At 43.3% G+C, this 25,140-nt stretch overlaps 1 protein-coding gene across 16 annotated transcripts in view; it reads left to right on the forward strand.

Annotated features, from left to right (window-relative positions):
* Positions 1 to 25,140, forward strand: part of NCOR2 (nuclear receptor corepressor 2) — a 343,965-nt gene that overhangs the window by 308,052 nt on the left and 10,773 nt on the right. For 9 of the 16 annotated variants that reach the window (XM_060785561.2, XM_060785569.2, XM_060785570.2 and 6 more), the window contains 16 exons: positions 1,060 to 1,212; positions 1,950 to 2,036; positions 2,951 to 3,231; positions 4,930 to 5,290; positions 6,010 to 6,237; positions 8,674 to 8,922; positions 9,508 to 9,660; positions 10,936 to 11,085; positions 11,196 to 11,358; positions 12,825 to 13,387; positions 15,759 to 15,905; positions 17,167 to 17,318; positions 18,426 to 18,631; positions 22,163 to 22,303; positions 23,355 to 23,500; positions 24,592 to 24,645. In XM_060785561.2, the coding sequence (XP_060641544.2) occupies positions 1,060 to 1,212; positions 1,950 to 2,036; positions 2,951 to 3,231; positions 4,930 to 5,290; positions 6,010 to 6,237; positions 8,674 to 8,922; positions 9,508 to 9,660; positions 10,936 to 11,085; positions 11,196 to 11,358; positions 12,825 to 13,387; positions 15,759 to 15,905; positions 17,167 to 17,318; positions 18,426 to 18,631; positions 22,163 to 22,303; positions 23,355 to 23,500; positions 24,592 to 24,645 (3,234 nt within the window). The remainder of the gene's footprint in view (positions 1 to 1,059; positions 1,213 to 1,949; positions 2,037 to 2,950; positions 3,232 to 4,929; positions 5,291 to 6,009; positions 6,238 to 8,673; positions 8,923 to 9,507; positions 9,661 to 10,935; positions 11,086 to 11,195; positions 11,359 to 12,824; positions 13,388 to 15,758; positions 15,906 to 17,166; positions 17,319 to 18,425; positions 18,632 to 22,162; positions 22,304 to 23,354; positions 23,501 to 24,591; positions 24,646 to 25,140) is intronic. The other 7 variants (XM_060785568.2, XM_060785576.2, XM_060785566.2 and 4 more) reach the window with 5 other exon arrangements.

Below are 25,140 nucleotides of genomic sequence, written 5' to 3' on the forward strand. Positions count from 1 at the left end.
ATGAGGAACTGGATAAGGGGTGTGTTTCCCTGTTGGTTTAACTGGGCCTCTTGGTGGCTTCGGTACCCTAAATCATGGTACCCTCGAAGGTGGTGCTGGGAGCCTCAAGCATTTATGGATGTTCATCTTCAGTCACAAGGATCTTACCACCTCTGGGTCCCCAGTAAAGATAGTAGGACCCTTGTGATTGAAGATGAACATCCATAAATAACAAATATTTTGTTTGACTGGGCCTCAAGCTACTCCGAACTTAAGACAATAGTCCCCAATACAACTAGTTTGAGATTTTGGGAGAAGATGTATCCGATGTCTTGGTATCATTCTGGTCCTTGGCTGTCAGCATGCCCCTCCTGCCTTTACAGATGACTTGCTTTGTTCGGTTGTCTTCCTTCTGCAGTGTAATCCTTCAGCATTTTAAATTTCAGTTTATTTAGATAGTTTACTGATTCAGAGTGAACATTCTGACTGATGCAGACAGGCTTCTTTCGTTGTGCCCCTCACCCACAGTGGTTCTCAACTGTGGGTCCCTAGGTGTTTTGGCCTACAACTCCTAGAAATCCCAGCCAGTTTACCAGCTGTTATGATTTCTGGGAATTGAAGGCTAAAACATCTGGGGACCCACAGGTTGAGAACCACTGCCCTAAAGGAACATACCAAGGAAACATGGGAGGCACCTTATATTCATGCTGAGGACATTCTAAAGATGTAGCCAGTGCTAAAGCTTTAAAGACATATTTTAAATCCCTACATTAGGTCTGAATGTATATCTTGGTGTTTCACTGGTCAGATGGTACGGGAGCTTGAGGGATGTGTCCAAGCATGAGGCCACCAAATGTGGAGTGCAAGCTGTAGGAGAATAATGAGTTGGTTCTCAGGAACTGGCTCCAGGCCATACTATTTAAAAACCTGCTTGACAAAGGCCTCAAAAGCATCTCTTCGTATTTGCCTGGCTCATTCATGAAAATCCTGCCATAAGTATGATGAATGCACCGTAACCTCATAGCCTCCTGATGTAACTTTCCTGTCTATCTTTTCCTGCCTTGTTCCCACTTCTTCCAGGTGCCCTTGCTACTGTACAGTGCCCCAAAGAGAACAGTAGACACCTTGGAACCTCCCATGAGACCGGTAGCACCAAACGGACCTATGACATGATGGAAGGAAGGGTCCCGCGTGGTTTATCGGGACACGAGTTATCATCTGCTAGTATTGAAGGTGGGTTTTCACAATCCTCCTTGTAAACTGGTGGAGAATACAACTCGATTGGGTCCCTTTATGTACTTGAGGATAACAGGACATTATGAAAACAAGCCAGAGTCATGGTGGAGAGGCAGTTGGGAACTCGAAAGGGCGCTTGTTTCCAAATCCATCTGAACAAATTTTATTGGAGTCGGGGGGGAAAGTGCTGGGGATATACATTCTTTTGCTATAAAATGCAATCTTCCAAGCCCTGTACCGAAGTGATTTGATGCATTTTGATAGTTTTGATCTGTGCATATTATTCTATTCCTAGCTAACTCATTTTTCAATAGTTTTGGATTTGGTACATTTGAGATGGGGGGGGGGGGGACGACGGACTCCACAGATATAATTTTGAACATAAAGTTCACTACAAATATGAAATAAACCATTCTTCCCATCAGACAAGTTTGAACCCAGTTTAGACCTGGTACATGTATACTTATTCTGCAACAGCATTTGGAATCCAGGCTCATCAAAATTACAAAAAAAAAAAACAACCAACCGAAAACAATCCACAAGTAAACATCTCAGAAAGTGAAAGGCCTTTGTTCTATTTTTGTGTTCTCAGTTTCCAATTGCTAAAGCATTTGACAAATGTCAATTCCCAGGAGAAGGGGTGGGAGTGTAGAACTGTGTACATCTTGAAATATCGTAACTTCTTTCTTTTGTGTGTGTGTGTGTTTGTGTGTGTGTGTTGGGGGGCACTCTAGGTCTCATGGGCCGAGCCATCCCACCAGACAGGCACAGTCCCCTCAACATAAAAGAACCACATCACATCCGGGGCTCTATCACCCAAGGTAACCACGTCAAAGGTGTAACAACGGGAATGTAAACATCTAACTGGAGTGTGCCACTTGACAGTCAGTGTCCTGGCACTGTCTCATTTCCTATCGTGTTGCAGTTGTGGTCCACTTTTGTTGCATGTCTTGAATTTAAGCAGTGAGATACTCGCAAGCTCAATCCAACTTCGAAATGGCAGCCAGCATGTCCATTGCTACCTACTCCATTCTACTGTTGTACACTGTCTCTCAGGTTGTTGTTCTTCCTCTTGTCTCTCTGGCTTCGAAAGGGTGTGGGACCTGCCAGAACAGATTTATAGCCCTCAACACACATACACACACTTCCCAAATCCCATTATTTTCCAGAATTAGACAGCATGACAACATGGACCTTTCAGACTCAAGGAGTCATGCATCTTTATCCTGGTGTTAGCTAGTGAAAGTAAAGTGAAAAGAAATGTGTTATTTGTCTCAGTTGGGTGAAAATGTTGTAAAAGGCGAAACTTCAGTTTGGAAAAGCAGTCCCATCATGCCTTACTGTAGTCAGTTTGTAGGCTGACGGAATAGTGTCAGTTTTGAGTGACATGATTAAGGCATCTGAAGAATGTCATGACTTGTTAGTTTTTCTAAGCCGTAAATTCACTATTTTTTATTTCTATACTTTTAAGTCACACGTGTCAAATGCAAGGCCTGCAGGCCATATCTGGCCCAACACATCCTTTACATTTTGACAGTCTTATAATTACAACCAGCCCTTTAAAGGCTGATGTGGTCCTCGGCGAAAATGAGTTTGACATCCCTGGCCTACATGTGCACATTTCTTCAACATAACTGAATAAATGTGCTTTTATATGGAGGGAAAGGCATTGAGAGTGGCATACCTTTCCGTGAAAGTCCTTTGATGGATTTCCTTTCTCTGCACATTCCTATAGGTATACCTCGATCCTATGTGGAGGTCCCCGAGGATTACCTCAGAAGAGAAGCCAAACAACTCAAGAGAGAAAGCACACCACCAAGAGACCTCCCCGAGGCCTACAAGGTCAGGACTCATGAGAGCCTCACCCCTTTGAAAACGAAACCAGGACATGAAGGCCTCATTGCCACTGTGAAGGAAGCAGGACGATCAATCCATGAGATTCCCAGGGAGGAACTGAGGCGCACACCTGATGTCTCTCTGATGACAAGGCCCGTCAAGGAAGGTTCTATTACCCAGGTATTCACATTGGGGGCGGGGGGGGGGGGAGGGTTGAGGCACTAGTATCTTTCCCCCTTGAATTGTACATTGCGATTTGGTGTTGCATCAAAAGTGGGCTTTATTCTAAAGCCAGTGAATAAAATGCATGGCTGTAGTGGGATTTCAGCTCAGTCCTCCTCCTATTCTAGTAAAGCCTGTTTGCAAGTACTAATGCCCCATGGATCCAGATTCACAAAATCAGGCGCTTGGCCTGATCCCTTCTCTGTTCTGGGCAGCTGAAACATTTGGATTCTTTCCCTACTGGCCTTTGGTCATGGCATTTTGTAGTCTACTTGGTTCCTACAGGGATTGAAAGAGAGAGTAGAGTGGCAAACTGCACGAGTTTAATCTATCCCAGGAGAAACCAAAAGAGGCACAAATTCCCTCTACTTTTGTTATTTTTTGAATGCGTGGGCAGGAAAAGAGCTGCCAGGGGTAACTGCCGCCCCCCCCCCCCCCGAGGTGGCACTAGCCCTTTCCCCTCTCAGTGGAGAGACCCTTAACTTATCCAAGGAGAGACTGGTAACAAAATAATGATAATTATCATCATCATCATTATCACTAACACAGTCATCCATGGGTTATACTAAAATCCATCATTTTGGCTTCCAAACCTACCCACAACGAATACATGCGGTCGACTTATACATGAGTTCAATATCATGACCAAATATAGGTTTGCACTTACTATAGTTGAGAGTCCAAAAGCACATCTACACTAACAACTTGTGTCCACTTTAAACTGGCATAGAAGAAAACTGGTTCACTGTGTGGATGATTAGAATGGAATTCCTGGTACATTCCTGATTGCATATGCTGCAAAGGCTGGCCTCACAACAGTTCCATGATCCACAGTATCCGTGGCTTCACAGCCACAGAGAATGCTGTTTTAACAAACCAGTAGAGTGCTTTGGGTGTCTGCACATGGAGCCAGTTTTGCCTTGCGATATGGTTTACATTGGAGTACACTGGTGCAATTAAGGGCTAGGTTTTGGACTTTCCTGTGATTTTGCTTATCTCAGTTTAAAGTCCTTAAAGCACACTACATCATGCTTTCACGGCATGCATTGTATAGATGCTACACTTTGAGGCTGCATTCCTGCTACATTAAATGGTCAGTGTAGATGGGGGCTCAAGCCATGGTGTGAGCATTTAGGTGTATCAGGTTTTGCATTTATTTGTGATTAGCCCCTGGGTGCAGAATTCTAGATTGCATCAGCCCTTGTTTAGTACTAACCATGCTTTGCGCACTCATCTCAAAACATGCTTTCTGTTCCTGTTTTTTTGGCATGCCGAGTGTGAGCCAAACTAGGGCATGCTCTCTAGAACATGTTCCAGAATCTTCTGCACAATAGTAGGAGGGCAGGTTTCCTTGGCAGTGGAATCAGTAAAGGAAGGCCTTTCCAGAAGGTGAATGGCGTGAATACAAACAGGGCAGTGTCCAAAGAAGTCTGCTTTTATATCTTCCTATTGAGCCATTCTTCATACAGGCTCGGTAATCTGTAGAATTGGAAATTAAATTGTAACATAAATTGTAAGATAATAGAGTCTTTCCTGCAATGCAGGCTGAGCCTAGAATGCATTGGGCTCTTCAGAAGATCGGTTGTGAGCTGAATTTTTTTTTCCTCCCTGGAAAATGGCTAACCTTTCTCTTTCTCTCGCACCTTGTCTCTCCAGGGCACCCCCCTGAAGTATGACAACAGCCCTTCCGCAAGTGCCAAAAAGCATGATGTCCGATCCATTATTGGAAGCCCTGGGCGAACCTTTCATCCCGCGCATGCGATGGATGTCATGCAGGATCCAAGGACTCTGGAAAGAGTCTATGATGAGAGCTTGAAAAGCAGGCCCAGCCCTGTGGCAAACACAGGCGGCTCCATCACAAGGGGAGCCCCTGTGATTGTACCAGAGCCCGGGAAGCCTCGCCACAGCCCTCTTGCATATGAAGACCACCCATCAGCCCATGGGGCAGCTTTCGGCGGCCACTTGCACCGAGGGTCTCCAGTGTCCACAAGGGAACCAACCCCCCGGCAACATGAAGGTTGGTGATACTTTCCACAACACCTTGAATGTGGCTTGCTTTTGGGTCTGAGAGCTCTTTTCACAGTCTGCCTAGTTGCTCTGGTGATGACCACTTCATCTGGGGGGAAAACACTCAACTTAATGTGACTTGCATGAAAAGAAGTGTGAGTGCCTCCACCTTTTAAGAGATGTCACATATTTGTTTAAGGAACCTTCTGCCCTATCTCCCCAAGGGGACTCCTTTCTAGGAAGAAAATAGTGACATTTCTGTCATATATCCATTTGGCTCACACTCTTCAAGCAAGATTGCAAGGGAGATTCTAACTGAAAGGTCTAGGGACTTCCCAGACCTTTCCCATACACGGACACTGCCGCCGCCACCTGCTTCTCCTCCCAAACATGTTTAGAATTAAATGCCACAGATGTAATTGAATGTAAATTGGTGGGGAGGACATGATTTGTAAAAGAAACAGAATCTGTTTGGAAGTAGGGATAATAGGGTCTAGACCAGGCCTTTTCAACCTATGGCCCTCCAGCTCCCAGAAGGTTGACGAGACCTGGTGTAGACATCAAGCATTGTTTTTTAACAGAAATAACGTCCCTAGCTGAAGTCAAAAGTATTTTCAGCAGATTTTTTGCCAGTCAATAAGAGAAGAAACTGGCTGCTTCAGGACGCATGGAGATCTCCAAGATGCTTCCACAGCAGCTCTTATTTCAACATCATTTCTCCTTTGACAGGAAACATCACTGCTGGAAAGCCCATGTCCCAGGACAGAAAGATCACCCCAACACCAAGGGAAATGGCCAGCTCCAAGTCTCCTCATGCTACCCTTGCAGAACACCATCACCCCATGTCTCCCTACGAGCACTTGCTCCGTGGCGTCAGTGGCGTGGACCTTTACCGGGGACACATTCCATTGCCCTTCGACCCTGCGGCCATCCCCAGAGGAATCCCCCTGGAAGCAGGTAAAAATGCCCTCGGTGGACACAAACAGCTATTAACGTAAAGGGAATGCCATTGATGTAGCATATCTTGAGTTTAGTAAGACCCTTGACAAGGTTCCCCATGACATTCTTGAAAAGAAGATAATAAAATGTGGGCTAGACAATACCACTGTTACAAGGTGATCTGGGAATGGGTTGAACAGCGAAACCCAAAGGATGCTTCTATCCAGTAGCTCCTCTTCTTCATCCTGGGGAGAAATGATCAGTGGTGTTCCATTGGGAGGAGGGTTTGTCCTGGCCTTTTGGGGCTATTGAACATCTTTATCAATGACTAGAACGATGGAATAGAAGGCATGGTTGTCAAATTTGGAGATGACACCAGATTGGAAGGGCTTGCTAGTATCCCAGATGACAGGGTCGGAATTCAAAATGACCTCAACAAATGAAAGAGCTGGGTCAAAACTAACAAAATGAATTTCCACAAGAGAAATATGCAGTACTATACTTTGGCAATAAACATGAAATTTGGTGATTTAGGATGGTTGACATCTGGAGATCTATGTATCTTAGGAGACAGTGTGCCAATGCAATTCTAGGCTGCTTCAATAGGAGTATAGTGTCAAAATCAAAGGAAGTCATAGGAACTATATTCTGCTTTGGTCAGACTTCACCTGGAATACTGTGTCTCTGTTCTGGGAACAACAATTAAAGATGGATATTGATGATCTAAAACATATCTAGAGAATAAAATGATCAAAGGTCTGGAAGCCAGGCCCTATGCGGAATGTCTTGAGGGAGCTGGCTAGGTTTAGGTTGGAGAAAAGAAGGTCATGTTTCAATATTTGAAAGGAATTTACATTGAGGAGGGGATAAGCTTGTTTTCTGCTGCTTCAGAGACTAGATCATGGAGCAGTTGTTTCAATCTACAGGAAAATAGAATTCTATTGGAATTTTACCTGATGGTAAAAGCTGTTTGACAGTGGAATATGCTGCCCAGGGTGTGGTGGTGTCTCCTTGGGATATTTTTAAACAGAGGCTGGATGACCTTCTGTTGGGAGTGCTTTATGTATTCTGGCATGACACATCAGGGTTGGACTGGATGGTGCTGGAGGTCTCTTCCAATTCTACGATTATCAGAGTGACTGGAGCCCCTTGGGTGGGTTAGATAAGCCTTGTCAGGTCTCACTGGAGAGATTGAGTTTGATCCATTTTTAAGAATCCTGGCCAGTTGAAAGGCCAAACAGGGTATAGGGTTATAGCCTGTGCTTGATGGGGTTCCACTCCCCCTGAAGGCACAGGTTCACAGCTTGGGAGTGATCCTGGACTTATTGCTGAGTCTGGAACCCCTGGTCTCGGTAGCCAGGGGAGCTTTTGCACAATTAAAACTTGTGCGCTAGCTTTGCCCATATCTTGGGAGGTCTGACTTGGTCACGATGGTCCACGCTCTGGTTACATCCCGAATAGATTACTGCAACGCACTCTACGCGGGGTTGCCTCTAAAGATTGCTCAGAAGCTCCAGCTAGTCCAACATTTGGCAACCAGGTTGCTCACTGGAGCGGGGTACAGGGAGCAGACAACTCCCCTGTTAGGCCAGCTCCACTGGCTGCCTATTAGCTTCCGAGCACAATTCAAAGTGCTGGCTTTAGCCTATAAAGCCCTAAACACTTCTGGCCCAGTTTACCTGTCCAAAAGTTTCTCCCTCTACGAATCACCAAGGACATTAAGATCATCCGGGGAGGCCCTGCTCTCGGTCCCACCTCCTTCACAACCACAACTGGTGGGCACGAGAGACAGGGCCTTTTCCATGGTGGCCCCTTGGCTGTGGAACTCTCTCCCCAATGACATTAAATCCGCCCCCTCCTTCCTGACCTTTCAGAAAAAAACTCAAATTCTGGCTTTGGAATCAAGAGTTTGTGCAATAGGTGGATCAACTGGGAAGAGAACGATTTAGTGGACCAAAATTGGAGTGATTTGGATTATGTTTTGAACCAGCGAACTGTTTTTAATTGAATGCTTACAATTGTTTTAATTGTGTTAATTGTAACCGTGTGTTTTTAATGTATTGTTTTTGGCATTTAATGGCTGTCGCTGTAAGACGTCCTGAGTCCCTCTTCGGAGGTGAGAAGGACGGGAAAGAAATGCCATAAATAAATGAATAACACTGGGAGATTCTGGCCACAATTGTTGTATAAAATAGTAGGCTTTAAAGCTGTCCTCCAAAGTCACACATCTGGGAATGTGTTCTATCCATAACTGAATGGACAAGGTAAGGACACAAAGAACTCAGGTCTGGGGAAGGGTTATGGAGAAATGCAAATAAATACGTACATACATAGAGATTCAGTGTCAGATAGTGGGGCCAACTGCCGTCATCACAGCTGGCCTCATGATCCAAACCACCGAAGATGTGTAGCACGTGAAACAGAAAACTTGTCTCTTGTCTCTACTCTTTCCAGCAGCTGCTTATTACCTGCCGAGGCACTTGGCTCCTAGTCCAACATACTCCCATCTGTACCCACCCTACCTCATCCGTGGCTACCCAGACACCGCCGCCATGGAGAACCGGCAGACCATCATCAATGACTACATCACCTCCCAACAGATGCACCACAACGCTGCAGCTGCTACTGCCATGGCTCAAAGAGCTGACCTGCTCCGTGGTCTATCTCCGCGGGAGCCTTCCCTAGCCCTGAACTATGCAGCAGGTCTGAAAACCTTGGGATTCTAGAAGTGTCAGGTGGGAAATCTAGCTTGGGGTGGCAATGGGGATGGCCACGGAGATATGTGGCACTTTGTAGAGGTGTTCATATTCGCAAATCAAGGGTCCAGATCTTTGAAGTCAGAGATTAGATATAGTTGACTTAATTGGGGGGCTCTTTATGTGACTGAAGCGGCTGGTGGCGCAGTGGGTTAAACCGTTGAGTTGCTGAACTTGCTTACTGAAAGGTTGCAGGTTCGAATGTGGGGAGCAGTGTGAGCTCCCGCTGTAAGCCCCAGTTTCTGCCTGCCTAGCAGTTCAAAAACATGCAAACAGGTGCTGCTCCGGCAGGAAGGTAACGGCACTCCGTGCAGTCAAGTCAGCCACATGACCTTGGAGGTGTCTATGGACAATGCCGGCTCTTCGGCTTAGAAATGGAGATGAGCATCAACCCCCAGAGTAGGACATGACTGAATTCAATGTCAGGGGAAACCCTTTACCTTTACTTTACTTTTACCTTGTGTGACTAGCTCTTGGTTCTGTTTCCTTCTGGCTCTGCTCCCCTAACTGCCTCTCTCTTTGGTTCCCCCAGCAGGAATAATTGACTTGTCACAAGTGCCACATTTGCCTGTGCTTGTGCCCCCCAGTCCTGGTACCTCAACCCCCTCCATGGATCGGCTTGCGTACATCCACAGCACACCCCAGCCTTTCAGTAGCCGGCACAGCAGCTCCCCACTCTCGCCAGGTGAGACCCGAGGAAATCCCGTAGGGCACCTCTGAGTCACTGAGCTGCAGGCCTAGTATCAAGGTGTCATCTCAGTCACTGTGGGATGCCCAAACACACACATACTGCCAGGACTGGAGAAAAATTGGTCAGAAAGTTTCCTGGATCTAGCTGTTAAGCGTTGGCATGACATGAGGCACAGATCCAGGTATTTAATAGCTCACCTGTTCTCCAATAAATCTGCCAGGGACCACAAACTTTTTGAGTCCCTCTTTATTTGTAAAATGAAATCTTGGAAGGAGCAAAGACAAAGACAATACAAAGGGCCAACCAAAGGAGTTTGGAAAGTGAATGGTCAGGGTAGAGCTGGAAATCTCTTAGTAGACAGATGCAATCACAGAAGATGTTCCTCTTGATAGAGAAAGGCCCTTGATACAGGTGTGAAATGCTAGCTGAATGCAGGAAAACACCAACGTTTAACACCTGTGAACATGATTGATCAAATCTAATTGAAACCTCTGTGTTGTTTTATTGCTTACTAGCCGTCCCCTGCCACACGTTGCTGTGGCCCACATGGGGGTTCTGTGTGGGAGGTTTGGCCCAATTCTATCATTGGTGGGATTCAGAATGCTCTGTGATTGTAGGTGAACTATAAATCCCAGCAACTACAACTCCCAAATGTCAAGATTCCCAAACTCTACCAGTGTTCACATTTGGACATATTGAGTATTCGTGTAGCGTTTGGTCCAGATCCATCATTGTTTGAGTCCACAGTGATCTCTGGATGTAGGTGAACTACAACTCCAAAACCAAAGGACACTGCCCACCAAACCGTTCCAGTATTTTGTGTTGGTCATGGGAGAACTGTGTGCCAAGTTTTGTTCAATTCCATCGTTGGTGGGGTTCAGAATGCTCTGTGTTTGTAAGTGAACTATAAATCCCAGCAACTATAACTCCCAAATGATAAAATCATTTTTTTTGAGTAAAGGACATACATTGGGTTGTTAGGTGTATTGTGTCCAAATTTGGTGCCAATTCATCTAGTGGTTTTTGAGATATGTTAATCCCACAAACGAACATTACATTTTTATTTATATAGATAAGAAGGTATGTACATATCCTGCTAAGTGTACAGACACATCACACAAAACAATATTTAGGGTGTCTTCAGATTTTGTTTTCCCCCACGTGCACATCCCTTTTAATGTTCAGAGAAGTCAAACTATCTGCTTCCTGAGCATGTTCAGTCTGCTGTGATTCTGGACTTGTGTGTATAAAATTGCCATTGATTCACAGGAGCCCCCACTCACTTGACCAAGCAGATGGGACCTTCGGTTTCGGAACGGGAGCAAGAACGAGACCGGGAAAGGGAGCGTGAGAAGGAACGCAAGAAGTCTGTCTTAGCAGCCACAGCCACTGTAGAGCATGCCCCCATCTGGAGACCAGGTAGCCTCAGTGTTCAGTATGGGGAAGGAGAGGAGTCCAACTACCCCTTCTTTGCAACTCTCCTTTCTGAATGTCCCATGTGGAATGTTTCACTGTGATTCTTCCTACAGGTACAGACCAGAGCGGTGGCCGTTCATCTGCACACACTCATGCCCAGAAACACTCCCCCATCTCACCTCGCACCCAAGAGAACATCCAACAGCGTCCCAGCGTGCTGCACAATACAAACATGAAGATGATGTCCTCAGAGTGCCTTACTCCTTCAGTTTTACGGTACAGCCCAAGGGTTTACGTGTTAATGGAGCTCTGGGTGGCTGGGGTATGGCGGATGGTAGTGGTGAAATCACCCAATGCATTTTATCAGCACATGAAATGGGTAAAGAGCATGCACCTGACTTGTTAGAGCAGAGGTGTCAAACTCATTTTCATCGAGGGCCACATCAGCCTTATGGTTGCCTTCAAAGTGCAATTTAATCCATGGACAGAGAAGTCATGGATACAGATCATCAACACAATAGTCCATGCTCTTTAGTTTTTACACAGTTTGGGTCTCCAAATGTTATTGATTGAGAACTCCTGTCACTTTGGATTATCTGCCACGGGACTGGGGATAATGGGAGTTGCAGCCCAGCAGCACTTGTGGCTCTAAGGTTGGGGAAAGATTTAAATTGAATGCTATTTTAATTGTAACTCTGTATTTTAATAATAAAATAAATAATAATAAACTTTATTTATACCCCTCTGGGACTCAGGGCGGCTAACATGAGGCCAAGCCCAAATAATTACAATAAAGCAAAATAAAATATGTACAAACAGACAATAACATCAAATACAAATGCTTAACAATAACATAGTAGTGCAATAAAATTATGACAGTAACATAATAAAAACAAAGTATAAAATGCTAAAAGAATTAAATAAGGATGAGCTAGACCAAATGCAGAGTAAAAATTGTAAAACCCGTGGGTAAGATAGGTCGATAAAGTGCTGTGTCTAGTAGGAGGTGCGATAAACAATGAGGTTAATCTCCACTGAGGGATGAGATGAAGTGCATCAGAATGTATTTATTTATTTACTATATTTGTATACCGCCCTTCTTAGCCCTTAGGTGACTCAGGGCGGTTTACAATGGCCCAAAAACACTATAAAACATTTAAAAACATTAACACATAATATAAAACCATAACAAGATTGGGACGGGACCAATTGTTTGGCATCTAATGGTTGCCTGTTGTAACCTGCCCCGAGTCCCTCTTCGGGGGTGAGAAGGACAGTATATAAATGCTCTAAATAAATAAATAAGGACATTTTAATGTCAGACATCGTAGCTGCAGGCCTTGTATCTAAATTTAAACCCCACTCTCATGACTCAATAGAACAAACGGCAGCCTTCCAGATATGAATGTATCACAACTCCTATCATCAGCTCTAGTCATGGTACAATGATGAAGAATCCAAGAGTTGTCATCCAGCATTTGGGGAATCACATCAAGTGACATGGTGGGCCGAATTCGGCCCATGAACCTTCGGTTTGACACGTGTGTGTTAGAGCTTTATAGGGGGATTGCAAAGGTAGTGCAAAGGTGACACCTCAGGGTTGTGGCTAACATGGTCGTGAATACATAACCCTTATTTATGTGAAATGCTTCAAGATACATATTTTTGACGACAATTATCCTGTAATTCCATAGTGTGTCAGACAGTGCAAGTCTCTTATTTCTTTTTCTTCTGCTTTTCAGGTCCTCTTCCTCCTCCTCCTCAATTACCACTACCACATCACCAGTTCGCTCCTCAGTCTACTCCTCTACATCCTCATTGCGCAGCTCTGTAAGTGGCATGGATAACTACCCATCTGCAATGGATGCTGCCCACATGCAGAAGGAGGCCTCCAGGGCCCAGGAAGCCAAAACAGAACGGCCTCAGACTGACAGCGGCCTGTTCACCACAAAGCTGCCCACTGGGGCAGGTCTAGAAAAGTCACCTTCGCCCATTAAAGTTATGGAACCGCGGCCTTTGGCCATGTCTGGGCCAGGCTCGTCCCACCAGTATAGCAGAGGACAGGGGAAAAACCAGCCTCAGCATCATGCACCCCTGGACCAGTCGGTGGACACGGTTTCGGCCAGTGAGCAGCCCAGTAGAGAAAAGAGTAAACCCTTTTCAGTACAGGAACAGGAGCTCCGAGCACTCGGTAAGACCACCATGACAGCGGCCAGCTTCATAGATGTGATTATCATGCGTCAAATTTCTTGCGATAAGGGGAAGCGGGAGAGAAGCTCGCTAAATAACGACGCCAATAGCGATGGTAAGAAATTGGAGGGGGGAGTGGGGCGGAATGCCAAGTTTGTGGCCTTGAAAACACACACAGATACATTATAAAAAACCTCCCTTAACCCATCATTTTTTTGGACATTTATTTTTATTTTTTGCATTTGTGGTGGTGACGTGTTTTATATCACGTGCCTGTCCTCTCACTCTTTATATCTTATTTTTCCTCCTGCCCATCATGCTTTGGAGATTTTTTTTTAAAAAAATTAATTTCTTTTGGCTCGTTGCTGTCATATGTATTAGTTCTATTTCTGGTATGTTGCTACTGAAGGGGATGGGTGGCACAAGCGTGGACCTGGAAGGCATGGTGCTCAAGAAAATGTGAATGAGAAAGCAGCCATTAGCAATTTTATATAGTTGCCTAACACTTTTGGATTAGTGATTCTTTTCCAGAGTTGTGATGGGTTTTTGCTTCTGTGTCACAAATCTGGCTTATATCTGTTTTAAGTATACGTTGCATGGCTTGGTGTATTTTTATCTGATGTATACTGGTCATATTACATGACGTATGTATTTAGCTGTTGGTGATGAAGACCTTGGTCTGTTGTCTGTATAATCCAAAAACAATACTAGATGCAGAAGCAGTGACAATAAACATGTCTGTTAGCTGTGAGAATATGAATCCATCACAAATGGTTCTTCCTTGTCTTGGAACATCTTGGGACTAGAGTCACAATTTTTGGGTTGCTGTGAGTTTTCCAAGCTGTATGGCCATGTTCCAGAAGCATTCTCTCCTGACGTTTTGTCCACATCTATGGCAGGCATCCTCAGAGGTTGTGAGATCTGTTGGAAACTAGGCAAGGAATAATGTCCAGGCTGGGAGAAAGAACTCTTGTCTGTTTGAGAAAAATGTGTGAATGTTGCAATTGGCCAGCTTGATTAGCATTTAATGGCCTTGCAGCTTCAAAGCCTGGCTGCTTCCTGCCTGGGGGGCTACTTTCTTGGGAGGTGTTAGCTGGCCCAGATTGTTTCCTGTCTGAAATTCCCCTGTTTTCTGAGTGTTGTTCTTTATTTACTGTCCTGATTTTAGAATTTTTTAATACTGGTGGCCAGATTTTGTTCAGTTTCACAGTGGTTAGAGTGGTCCAGCATTTCTGTGTTCTCCAATAATATGCTCTATTCAGGTTGGTTCATCAGGTGCTCTGCTATGGCTGACTTCTCTGGTTGAATTAGTCTGCAGTGCCTTTCATGTTCCTTGATTTGTGTTTGGGCAATGCTGTGTTTGGTGGTCCCTCTGCAGACTTGCATGGTAGACTCCTGCAGAGGTGAGAGGATCCCTCTTGTCCTTTGCTGAACATAGCATTTGTTGAGTTTCCAACAGACCTCACAACCTCTGAGGATACTGCCCATAGATGTGGGTGAAACATCAGGAGAGAATGCTTCTGGAACATGGCCAGACAGCCCGGAAAACTCACAGCAACCTAGCCATGAAAGCCTTCAACAACAAATAGTCACGATTTTGTGAAATGGATGTTACTATTTGAAAATTATCTGGCTGTGTAGATTGTTTGCATCACTTTATATAGCTCTGTCAAGGGATGTCTTTTGAGAGCTCGGAAGCCTTGTAAATAGTACTTTTGAAGTTACTTAGACTTGACCCTGGAAACAATTTGACACACTTTGCAGCTGAAACAGCAGAGACGTGGTATGATGAGGGTTCTCGATACATCAACATAGATGTAATTAGTGAATGGATGACAGCAATCAGGTCCACTTTCTCCAAGCAGGAATGCAATGAGCATACAAGCCAAAATGGGTGAAAAGTTGTTAGTAAAGTTATTTGAGCTATAACGGCAAATTCTTCCAGCTGTGACAGAAAATATACTATTCCCTTTCAAAGTTGCTGCTGTGATAAACTGCATTTCATTCAGAAGCTAATATGTCTTACCTTGAGCTTCTGCTTCCTAGTCTCTCACCTTTTGCCTACCCGGAGAGAATATCAGTTATATCTGTATCATGAAAAGATGATGCATTTGCTCCATGTGACATACCTCTCCGTTCCTTCCTGTCAGTAAGTGCTGGCAAGTGTTGTATCCCAAGTGTACACAGGTTACAGCAGACATCTCCTACTGAGTGCCCTCCTGATGTGTTGGACTAGAGCTCTGCCTGGCTGGGATGATGGGCATGTAGGTCTCCATAGGATGGGAAAGCATGGGATCAAGCGTGCAGAGATTGCATTGGATTACCATGTATGAAAGCAAGGGAAAGGAAAGCTGCAGTCACTTTTGAAAAACCTGTGAAGTTTTCTTCTGTCCATTCTGTAAAATTCAGCATGTATACAGCCGCAGCAGTGCTTAGATGGAAATACCTCCCTCATTTGAGACACTTCCCATCTTTGTGCCCTTCAGTTTTCCATGCAGGCTACAGCCCCGATGGCATTGAAGCAGTAAGTCCTGTGAGTTCCCCCAGTATGCTGCATGATAGAGGGACAAAGCTTTCCCAGGATATGGAGAGAGGACGTGGAGGAGAACATGAGCTACGGATCAAGCAGTCAGGTGAGGAAGTTTTCCTTGTGTATAGAGCCGGAAGAGGAACTCAATCTGCCTGGTTTCCTTATTCCCTTTGGCAGCATTTTGCTGTGCAAAGGTCTGCTCTCTTATCCACACTTCAGACCATTCCATACATTATGTTGCAACAAACGTCTTGTATTCCTAGTTCAGCTTGTTTATGTATATGTGTCACTAAACAGAGGGCCAGCATGGTGCAATGCTTTGAGTGCTTTGAGTATTGGACTATGACTGTAGACCAGGGTTCAGCTCCTCGCCCAACGATGAAAACCTATTAGGGATCCATGGGCAAGTCACACTCTCAGCCTCAGAGCAAGGCAAATCCCCTTTGAGCAGGTCTTGCCAAGTAAACCCCATGATAGGGTCACTTTAGGGTTTCCAACTCCATGATTAATATATGATTAATATAATATATGAATATAATATATCATGGGCCAGAGGTTTAGCACAGCTGTTAAATCACCAGCAATTATAAGATCTATCAACTGAAAGGTTGCAAGTTTGAAGCCATGGGTCAGCATGAGCTGCCGACTGTCAGCCTAGCTCATTATTTACCTAAGCAATTAAAAAACGGCTTTAGTTATAATTAGATAAATTAGGTACCGCTAAAAGCAGGGGAGGTGTTTTACGACACCATAAAGAAAGAAAATCAGAAAATGCTGGGTGACCAAAAGGAAGGAGGAAGTCCTGACGGCTCTTCGTCATAGAGGATACAGCAACAGCACCCCCTGGACTCGAGCCCAACCTTCCATGGCACCAAAAACAGCTGGACACTGACTCGAAACAAACCATCTCCTTCTGTTCTGTCTGTCTGTGGATTGCCTCTACAAAGCGGCATTGAATGTTTGCTATGTATATGTACTGTGATCCGCCCTGAGTCCCCTTCGGGGTGAGAAGGACGGAATGTAAATAAAGTTTTTTTTCTTCATGGACTCTGGGAATGCACACATGTGGAGTGTCTACACCTGCGCAGGCCCCAACAAAAACTTCCCAAGTTTAAAACTGCAAGTTTTGGCAGCAACAAGCATGTTTATCTCATCCACACAGGACAGTTTTAGATGTATGCTTTAAAAACTTGGCTTATATCCTTAGGAAAGTCACGAGTGAACATTTCACATCCTCTTTCATTGTGACTTTGCCAAAATAGAGTGAATCTGAAATTTGTTTAGTTCATTACACCCTGTATTTAATCTTCCAGACACTTTAACTCATCCCAGACTATTTTTCTTCTTTTTCTCTCTGCCTGAAGGTTCACTCAAGCCTTCTGGATCTGAAATGCCACACATGCAGCAGTTCCACCAGCTCTCAGAAGGTCGGCAGACTCCACCAGGCCTGCCATTCCAGGGATCGCAGAACACCAAAGGCCACCAGCGGGTTGTCACCCTGGCTCAGCATATTAATGTGAGTAACATGTCTTGTGTTGCTTCCAGATGAATACCACGCACAGGGTGGTGTTTTTCCTGGGGAGAACTCATTTCATTGTCTTTATGGAAAGATCCAATGGTGTGAAGCCTTGCCACCTCAGGGAATATTTGGGCCTAGCTCCAGTGAAACCAGACACATTTTTTGCAGGAAAGAATGGTGTATGCAGCCTTCTCCAAGACAGACATGTGAACTGAGTTATTTCTGCTCTGAAGTTCAGAGTACATTGTTTCTGGTTAATGCCATGGTTAACTTGCAGGTTACATTTACAGGTGGATACATCCTTTAGAATTTAGTCATCCTGAAGATGTAACTTGGTTCTTCAGTGGGCCTCTAGGCTAACAGTGAACAACTTGCCCTCCCCTGCCAATTGCCCAATGAAGGTTGAATGATGTCAGAGGTGGGGAGCAGGGAGGAAGGAAAGCAGTGTCATCCAGCACCTGGCTGGAAAGGCTAGTGAGAAGGAAATTCCACCTTAAAGCCCATCAGTATATTGGGAATAATTTCCTTCTGGCTCACCTCCAGAGAGAGATCCTGAGGAAAAGGAGAGGTTTGGCCTAATGGGAAATCTCTACTGGATGTATCAGAAGTGTGAGTCAGATCATTCCCTTCCCACGTGTCTCAAACAACGTTTATGTTCCTGTTGCCAACCAGTGAAAACATTTCAAAAGCAATTAATGTTTTCTTCAGGGAGGAGGATCTTTGTCCCATGGCAAACATGCCGTGTTTTTTTCCACAGTCAAATCAGGATGGAGAGTAATCCTTAGAGAATCAAGGTTTGCAGGTCACCAAATTAAAGAAACACTTTATTTTCCAAATAAGAAAGCTACCCTCTTTTTCAAAACTTGAATAATAAAGTGATGGGAACCTTGAAACTATGAGTGGCCTTTCCTTGTTGTATACCAGCTCTTCCAAGATTTTTGTTTGCAGGGGAAAAAAACAGGGAAAATACATCAATCTCTTCTTTGAGACTAAAAAAGTACCTTGATGGGAAAGCAGACAAGCTCCTTCTTCACCCCAAGAATCTCTCTCTTATGGCATTGCAAAGAATTAGCCAAAAACCAGGGCTGTTTTCTTTTCCTACAGGAAGTGATCACCCAGGACTATACACGGCGTCATCCCCAGCAGCTGAACTCCCACATCCAGACTCCCGTATACTCCTATGCTGGGGCTTCATGTCCTGCGCTTGATCTCCGACGAACATCTAGTGAAACCTACATCCAGCAGCAGCAGCAGCAAATGCAGCACATGTCTGCTTCAAGAATTTCACCAGAAAGTGAAGGAAGCAAAAGGTGAAGATGCCTTGTTCTCATCTTTATGTTCCTATTGCCAACCAGTGAAAACATTTCAAAAGCAATTAATGTTTCCTGTTGCTTAAATTTCTCTTTCTTCCTGCCTCAGTATTGTGGGCATAATGCATGGGTCTCGTCCAGACGGGTTTTTTGTTTGTTTGGTTTTTTTTGGAGGGGGGGGGGTCCATATCAGGAGCGACTTAAGAAACTGCAGGTCACTTTTGGTGTGAGAGAATTCGCCGTCTGCAAGGGGCTTATTTATTTATTTAGCAGTTTTGTATACCGGTCTTCTCACCTCTGTTCGAGGGACTCAGGCCGGTTTCCAACATCAATATTACAGTCATTAAAACATCATATTCTAAATCACACTAAAACATTAAAACATCATATTCTAAATCACACAGCCGCGCCTGTGAGGCCGGTGGGATCGAGAGCAGGGCCTCTCCAGACGATCTTAGCAATCTTGATGGGTTGTAGGCTTCCAACTGATGACACAGAAGACAAGATGGAGCTGTCTTCCTGGCCCCTCTCTTCACTCTGATCCCAGAGCAGCACATGGGGAGCTGGAGCTGACAGAGGGAGCTTATCTGCATTCTCCCTGGATTCGAACCTCCAACCTGTCGGTCTTCAGTCCTGCCAGCACAAGGGTTTAACCCATTGTGCCACCGGGGCCTCTCAGACCAGGTTATACACCATGTTAAAGGAGAAGCATCAGCTTTATTTCTCCATCAATGAAAACAAGGTTTAAAATCAGCTAGATCATTAGCATGAATTAAACAGAAATGCAATCTAAAACCAAAGGAATACATACACAGACAGTGCTTGAACCATCTCCCTAGGCCCCTCCAGATGATTCTTCCTTTTATTCCAGGAGGCATGGAAAGCTGTTTCACTCCCTGTACATGGAACAAAAAGATATACGGGATTGGGTTATCACTTATCATTGCCCGAGAGAGACAAGAGTCACATGATAGCGAGTGAAAATGAAAATATCTAGACTTTAGCTGCTCCCTCAGTTTTGCCATTGCTTATCTTAGGGGGAGAAGCACTGAGAGCAGACAGAGACATGCAAAAAGACTGTAATTTTGTTCGAACCAAGTACATATAAAAACATTAGAAAGGAGCTGCTGTAAAGGTGGGATGAATGTCTCCTTTTTCTGCAGACAAGAATGGATCTTCTGGGTAAGTATGCTGGATTTCAGCCCCCAGCCAAATTGATCCAAAAGAGTCAGGGCACCTTCCTTTTAATCTTAAGACAGGAGAGAAGGGATAGCCTCTACCTTTAATTGACCTTCCTGGATTTTTTCAGTCCCCAAGTCCTCATCTTTGGTCTCTCATTGTGAAAATTGTATTAAGGACCCTTTCAAAATGTAAACTGTTGCATAATATGTATGACGACAGAAGAGTATCTGACAGCTAGCTCAAATGGGAATGTTTTACAAAGCTTTTTGGATATGTTCCACCTTGGACTTTCATAAGTCTCAAGGGAGTCCTAGAACAACTCCCAAAAAGGACCTCTGAATGTTCTTTGCTTGTGAGCACCATACACAGATAGAGCTTAGGGAATGCCTCTGAAGCATCCCATTCAACACAGAGCTTAGAAAGGGGCTTTTTAGCTATAGCTTCCATGCCATATTGTTGAGGGTTTTGAAAGTTAGCCAGAAAAGGAATGTTTCTAAGACCTTCAGAACTATCATTAATAATTAGGTATAGTTGCAACTCTCTCCTTCTTGGAACAACAGTAATTCCTTCTCTTTGCCTTTCACCCACATGTGGTTTGCAGGTTTAGAATGAGAGCACCAATTACCCACAAATTCATTCATATGCAAATACCTGAGATCAGTGTGTAACACAGAAAACAGTTCTTGCTGTTCCCAAACTATACACCCTACATGCTTTCTCTATCGTTCTTTTTCTGGCTTCATCCTCCCCATCAGTGCTATTCTTCAGCAACACTGTGTGTGTGTGTGTGTGTGTATGTGTGTGTGTATATATATATAAATGTAAGGTTCATTTGTGGGATTAACATAACTCAAAAACCACTGGGCAAATTGACACCAAATTTGGACACAATACACCTATCAGGCCAATGAGTGACCCTCACTCATAATAATTTTTATTGCATTTCTATTCATTTCATTACCAAAAAAACCCCATCTCTACAATTCATATAATTATTTCTTTTCCTAATAATAATAATAATAATAACAACAACAACAACAACAGCACTTTATTTATACCCCGCTACCGTCTCCCCAAGGGACTCGTGCGGCTTACATGAGGCCGAGCCCGAATACAACAGTACAAGCAATAACAACAACAGTACAAGCAATTAAAATAAAAACATAGACAATAAAATATACAACATTAGCAATAAGACAACACACAATTAAAAACAGTGGGAAGGCCAAATGTAAAGTTAAAATTGGGAATAATGCTGGGACATGGACGGAAAGGTGATAGTGGCGTTTGTGGAAGGACATACGAGCAGACCTAAAAAATGTAAAGTGCTTGGAGGACAAAGTGCTATGGGATCATTTTCCTTTCCCCCGTTGTGCGACCCATTGTGCTCCCCATCTCCGGAGTTCTTCTTTTCTTTAGGCTCAAACCAGAACCTCATTTCTTCTGGTGGGGGTTGGTTCCCATCTTCTTTCCTTAATGTTTCTTCAATAAATATTTTCCATATATCATTATCCTTCCTTAGGCCTTTTTAACCTTTAGACTGCATGTTACTTTATCATTTATTGCTAATTTCCAAATTTTCTTGTACCATTCTTCTGTCTTTATTTCCACCTCTCCTTTTCAATATTTTGCTATTAATAGCCTTGCAGCCATTAACAACATCGTTATCTAATTCTTTTCATATTTCCTTCCAGTCATCTGTGTTATAAATAGATAACAGTATAGTCACCGGATTTTTTTTCTTCAAAATACTTTCTGTTTCTACTATAACTTTTCCTCAGAACCTCTGTACATATTTGCATTGCCACCACATGTGGATATACATACCCTTTTCTTGGCAACCCCTACAACATTTTTCTGAACAACTCTTATTTATATTGTGTATCTTTGTCGGGGTCAGATACCATTTCCATACCATCTTGTAGTAGTTTTCTTTTATTCTAATTGATAAATTCCTGAAGTGGCTTGCTCTCTAATTTTTCCCAATTTCTTTCTCTTATTTTTATTCCCAATTCTTCCTCCCATAGTTCCCTTGTTTGTATCCCTTCCCCCCCCTTTAATCTCTAATATCATACTTGTTATCCCTTTTTGATACTCATTTTCTTCTTTAGCCTGTTCTTTTAATATTATATTTTCAAATTTCGTTGATTCTCTTTCCCCTGAGCTCCTTCCTTTCCAATTTTTCCATCAGTGCTATTCTTCACTGCTCCATTTCTTGTAATCACATTTGCCACTTTCCAGTATTTGCAAAGGGGCTGTATAGACCACTCGTTTGTTTCCACCTATTTTTGTGTTCAGCAGGAAAGGAGAATGCTCTAACTCATGTCGTGTTCCTACTGTTGTCCTCAGGTCTCCTGAGCAAATCAAAGTGCCTGCTTCTGAAAACTGCATAGAACCAATATCTCCACCAGATGGAATGGGAGAATCAGATCATGTGCGGAATGTCGCATATCCCATCATGTATCGTGAAGGGGAATCTCTGGACCAAAGGTATGACACCACAATTCGGGGCGTCTTAAACTTTTTCCACTTGTGACACCTTTCTGCCTGAGAAATGTTTTCATAACCCTGGTTCTGTCTATGGCCCCTTCTACACTGCCATATAAAATCCAGATTATCTGCTTTGAACTGGATTATATTGTAGTGTAGACTCATATAATCCAGTTCAAAGCAGATAATGTGGATTATCTGCTTTGATAATCTGGATTATATGGCAGTGTAGAAGGGGCCTATGGGTTTATATAAGTATTTTCCAAAATGACTCCAACATCAAGAGAGCCACATCATGACAAGCGATGGGGGATCTCGACCACATTTGGAGTACATTCCCATCATGGTCCAACTTCAAATACTGGCAGGATTTGAGGGGGATTAACAGCATGACAGGAGTTATAGTCCATCCGCATCTGGAGACCCATGTGTATTTCTAATAGGACCATTCACAAAATCCAAAACCAAACACAGGCAAGGAGTCTTTAAGGGGAAGTTGACCATAGGGTCATAAAGGCAAGGAGACATGTATGCAAAGATACTCTGTGGTCGACATCCCCATAGAATCTTCTTGCCTCTGTGCCTCCATGCCTATGGACCTCTATGGTCAACCTCCCTATAGAATCTCCTTGCCTATAGGCCTCCCCTCTAAGATAAAACACCCCTCTTAGTAGGGGAAACATACTATCTGTGCTGAATAGCACAAACTAGCTTTTTTAGAAAACCTTTTTCTCATAGGTGATAAGTGCTGACCATTCAGGCTTGCATCACATAAAGTAGCTTTCTGTATTGTGCCTCATGCATGTTGGATAAATGAACTGTGTAGATAGCTGAATGTGGGCTATGCATGTATGTCTGTGTGGGAGGGTGGATGGGTAGGAAGTTTGGTTTTGTGTATCTGATACAAAGGTGTATGCCAAGACTTCAAGTATGGGATTCCTAGTGGGTTGGGGGTGGCACTTGGATCCATTTCTTGATCAGGATTGGTGCACAGGAAGTAAGGGGAGATATTTGCCCATATCAGCAATTTGCTGGACTTTTGATCTTGCAGGATGGGCTCCAAATCTCCAGGAAACAACACACAGCCACCAGCATTTTTCAGCAAACTGACTGAAAGTAATTCAGCCATGGTGAAATCCAAGAAGCAAGAGATCATCAAGAAACTCAGCACAAACAACAGGAGTGAAGCAGAATACAGTAAGGATTTCTATGGCTTTGGCCCTTATTCCCATTAATAGTTGGAATGGGTCAAATTGATCAAGTAATTATTACAGTCAGGGTTGATTAATTGATTGAATTTTATCAGCTAAAACATTTTGATCAACTAAAAGCATATTTTCATTTTTTTTTAAATGGAATCTGTATTTAGGTTATATAATCTTTTGTCTTTAGAAGAAGCATTCTGTTCTGCATGTCAGAGGAAATAATAGATATGATGATGTACATTATGACACATAGTCCTACCATTTAAAAAACCTAAATTATCCTTTATCTGGAATTCTGAAATCTAAAATCCTCCAAAATTGTCCACATGAGTGGCTGGAATAGTAACATCTTGCTTTCTGATGGCTTGATGCATACAATTATTACAAATGTGTATATAAAATTGTATTCACTCTGTGTCTAAGGTGTCTGTGAAACATAAATTAAGATTTAAGAACCATCTCAAAAATACCTGATTATGTATATGCACGAATTTAAAAAATCCAAATAAAAATCCTAAATATGGAATAGTTCTGGTCCCAAAAATTTTGCTTAAGGGGATACTCAACATATTTACATAACAGTAAGGAAAGCTGCCACTCGCAGTCCATGATTGCTATAGAATTATTACTTTTACTCATATGCAGGTTAGTGGAAATGTTAATAGGCTGCTTACATTTCACAGTTGCTTAGAATTAGGAGTTTTTCCTCTTGATAGTAACATTGTCTCAACTGTATGGTTTTTTCAGAGCCTTGCATGAGTCCTGCAGTCAATCTTTTATTTATTTTATTTTATTTTATTTTATTTTATTTTATTTTATTTACTGTATTTGTATACCGCCTTTCTCAGCCAATCGGCAACTCAAGGCATCCAGTTCACATAAGAGAGTGGAAAAAAAATAATGTATTGCACTTGCTTAGATGCTCTCAGGTTCCAGGACAACAAAAGCTGCTTTGGGAGAAATGTTGGGCTTTTAAAGGATAGTCTCCTGTTGGAATGACCAAAAATTTCAAGAAAGTACAATTCATATTACAAGTGCATAGCTTCTGCCTAAAATGTGTTTTTTCCCCTTCTTTCCCTCCAGATGTTGGACAACCTGGAACAGAAATTTTTAACATGCCAGCTATTACAGGAACAGGTAACCATTATACTTTTTTCTCCCATCTGACACTCCATCTTGAATATCAAGCCATCTTGAATATCCCCCAATGTGTATTTGACAGCAAACAGAGGAAACAATAATCTTGTTGAACAAAGTGACATTAAAGTTAGCAATCCTTTGTAATATCAGATTGTGGCCTAAGTCAGATATGTTACTAGATAGCTATATTCAACAGAAGAGCACACAAGGAAGAGCATTCATTTTTAAACTGAATATGGGATTAGTTTTTAAAGAACTTCCTCTGAGGCAGCTGTGTTGAAAACAAGGTCAATCCAGAAAGAGAGGGACTCATGATGGGAGTATACAATAGGTAAGATTTGTAGGCGTTTTTCTTTTCCAAAGACATCTCTTCCTTTCCATATTGTTCCGATTTCTCTTATTAACTTTTTTTGTATTGGTCCCTTTTCCCTGGGAATGACTGGCAAGCAGTTGACCCACCACACCTCTTCTGATCTTTGTGCATTGCTGCCC

The sequence above is a fragment of the Anolis sagrei genome, chromosome X, assembly GCF_037176765.1.
Source record: "Anolis sagrei isolate rAnoSag1 chromosome X, rAnoSag1.mat, whole genome shotgun sequence".
NCBI classification, from domain to species: domain Eukaryota; kingdom Metazoa; phylum Chordata; class Lepidosauria; order Squamata; family Dactyloidae; genus Anolis; species Anolis sagrei.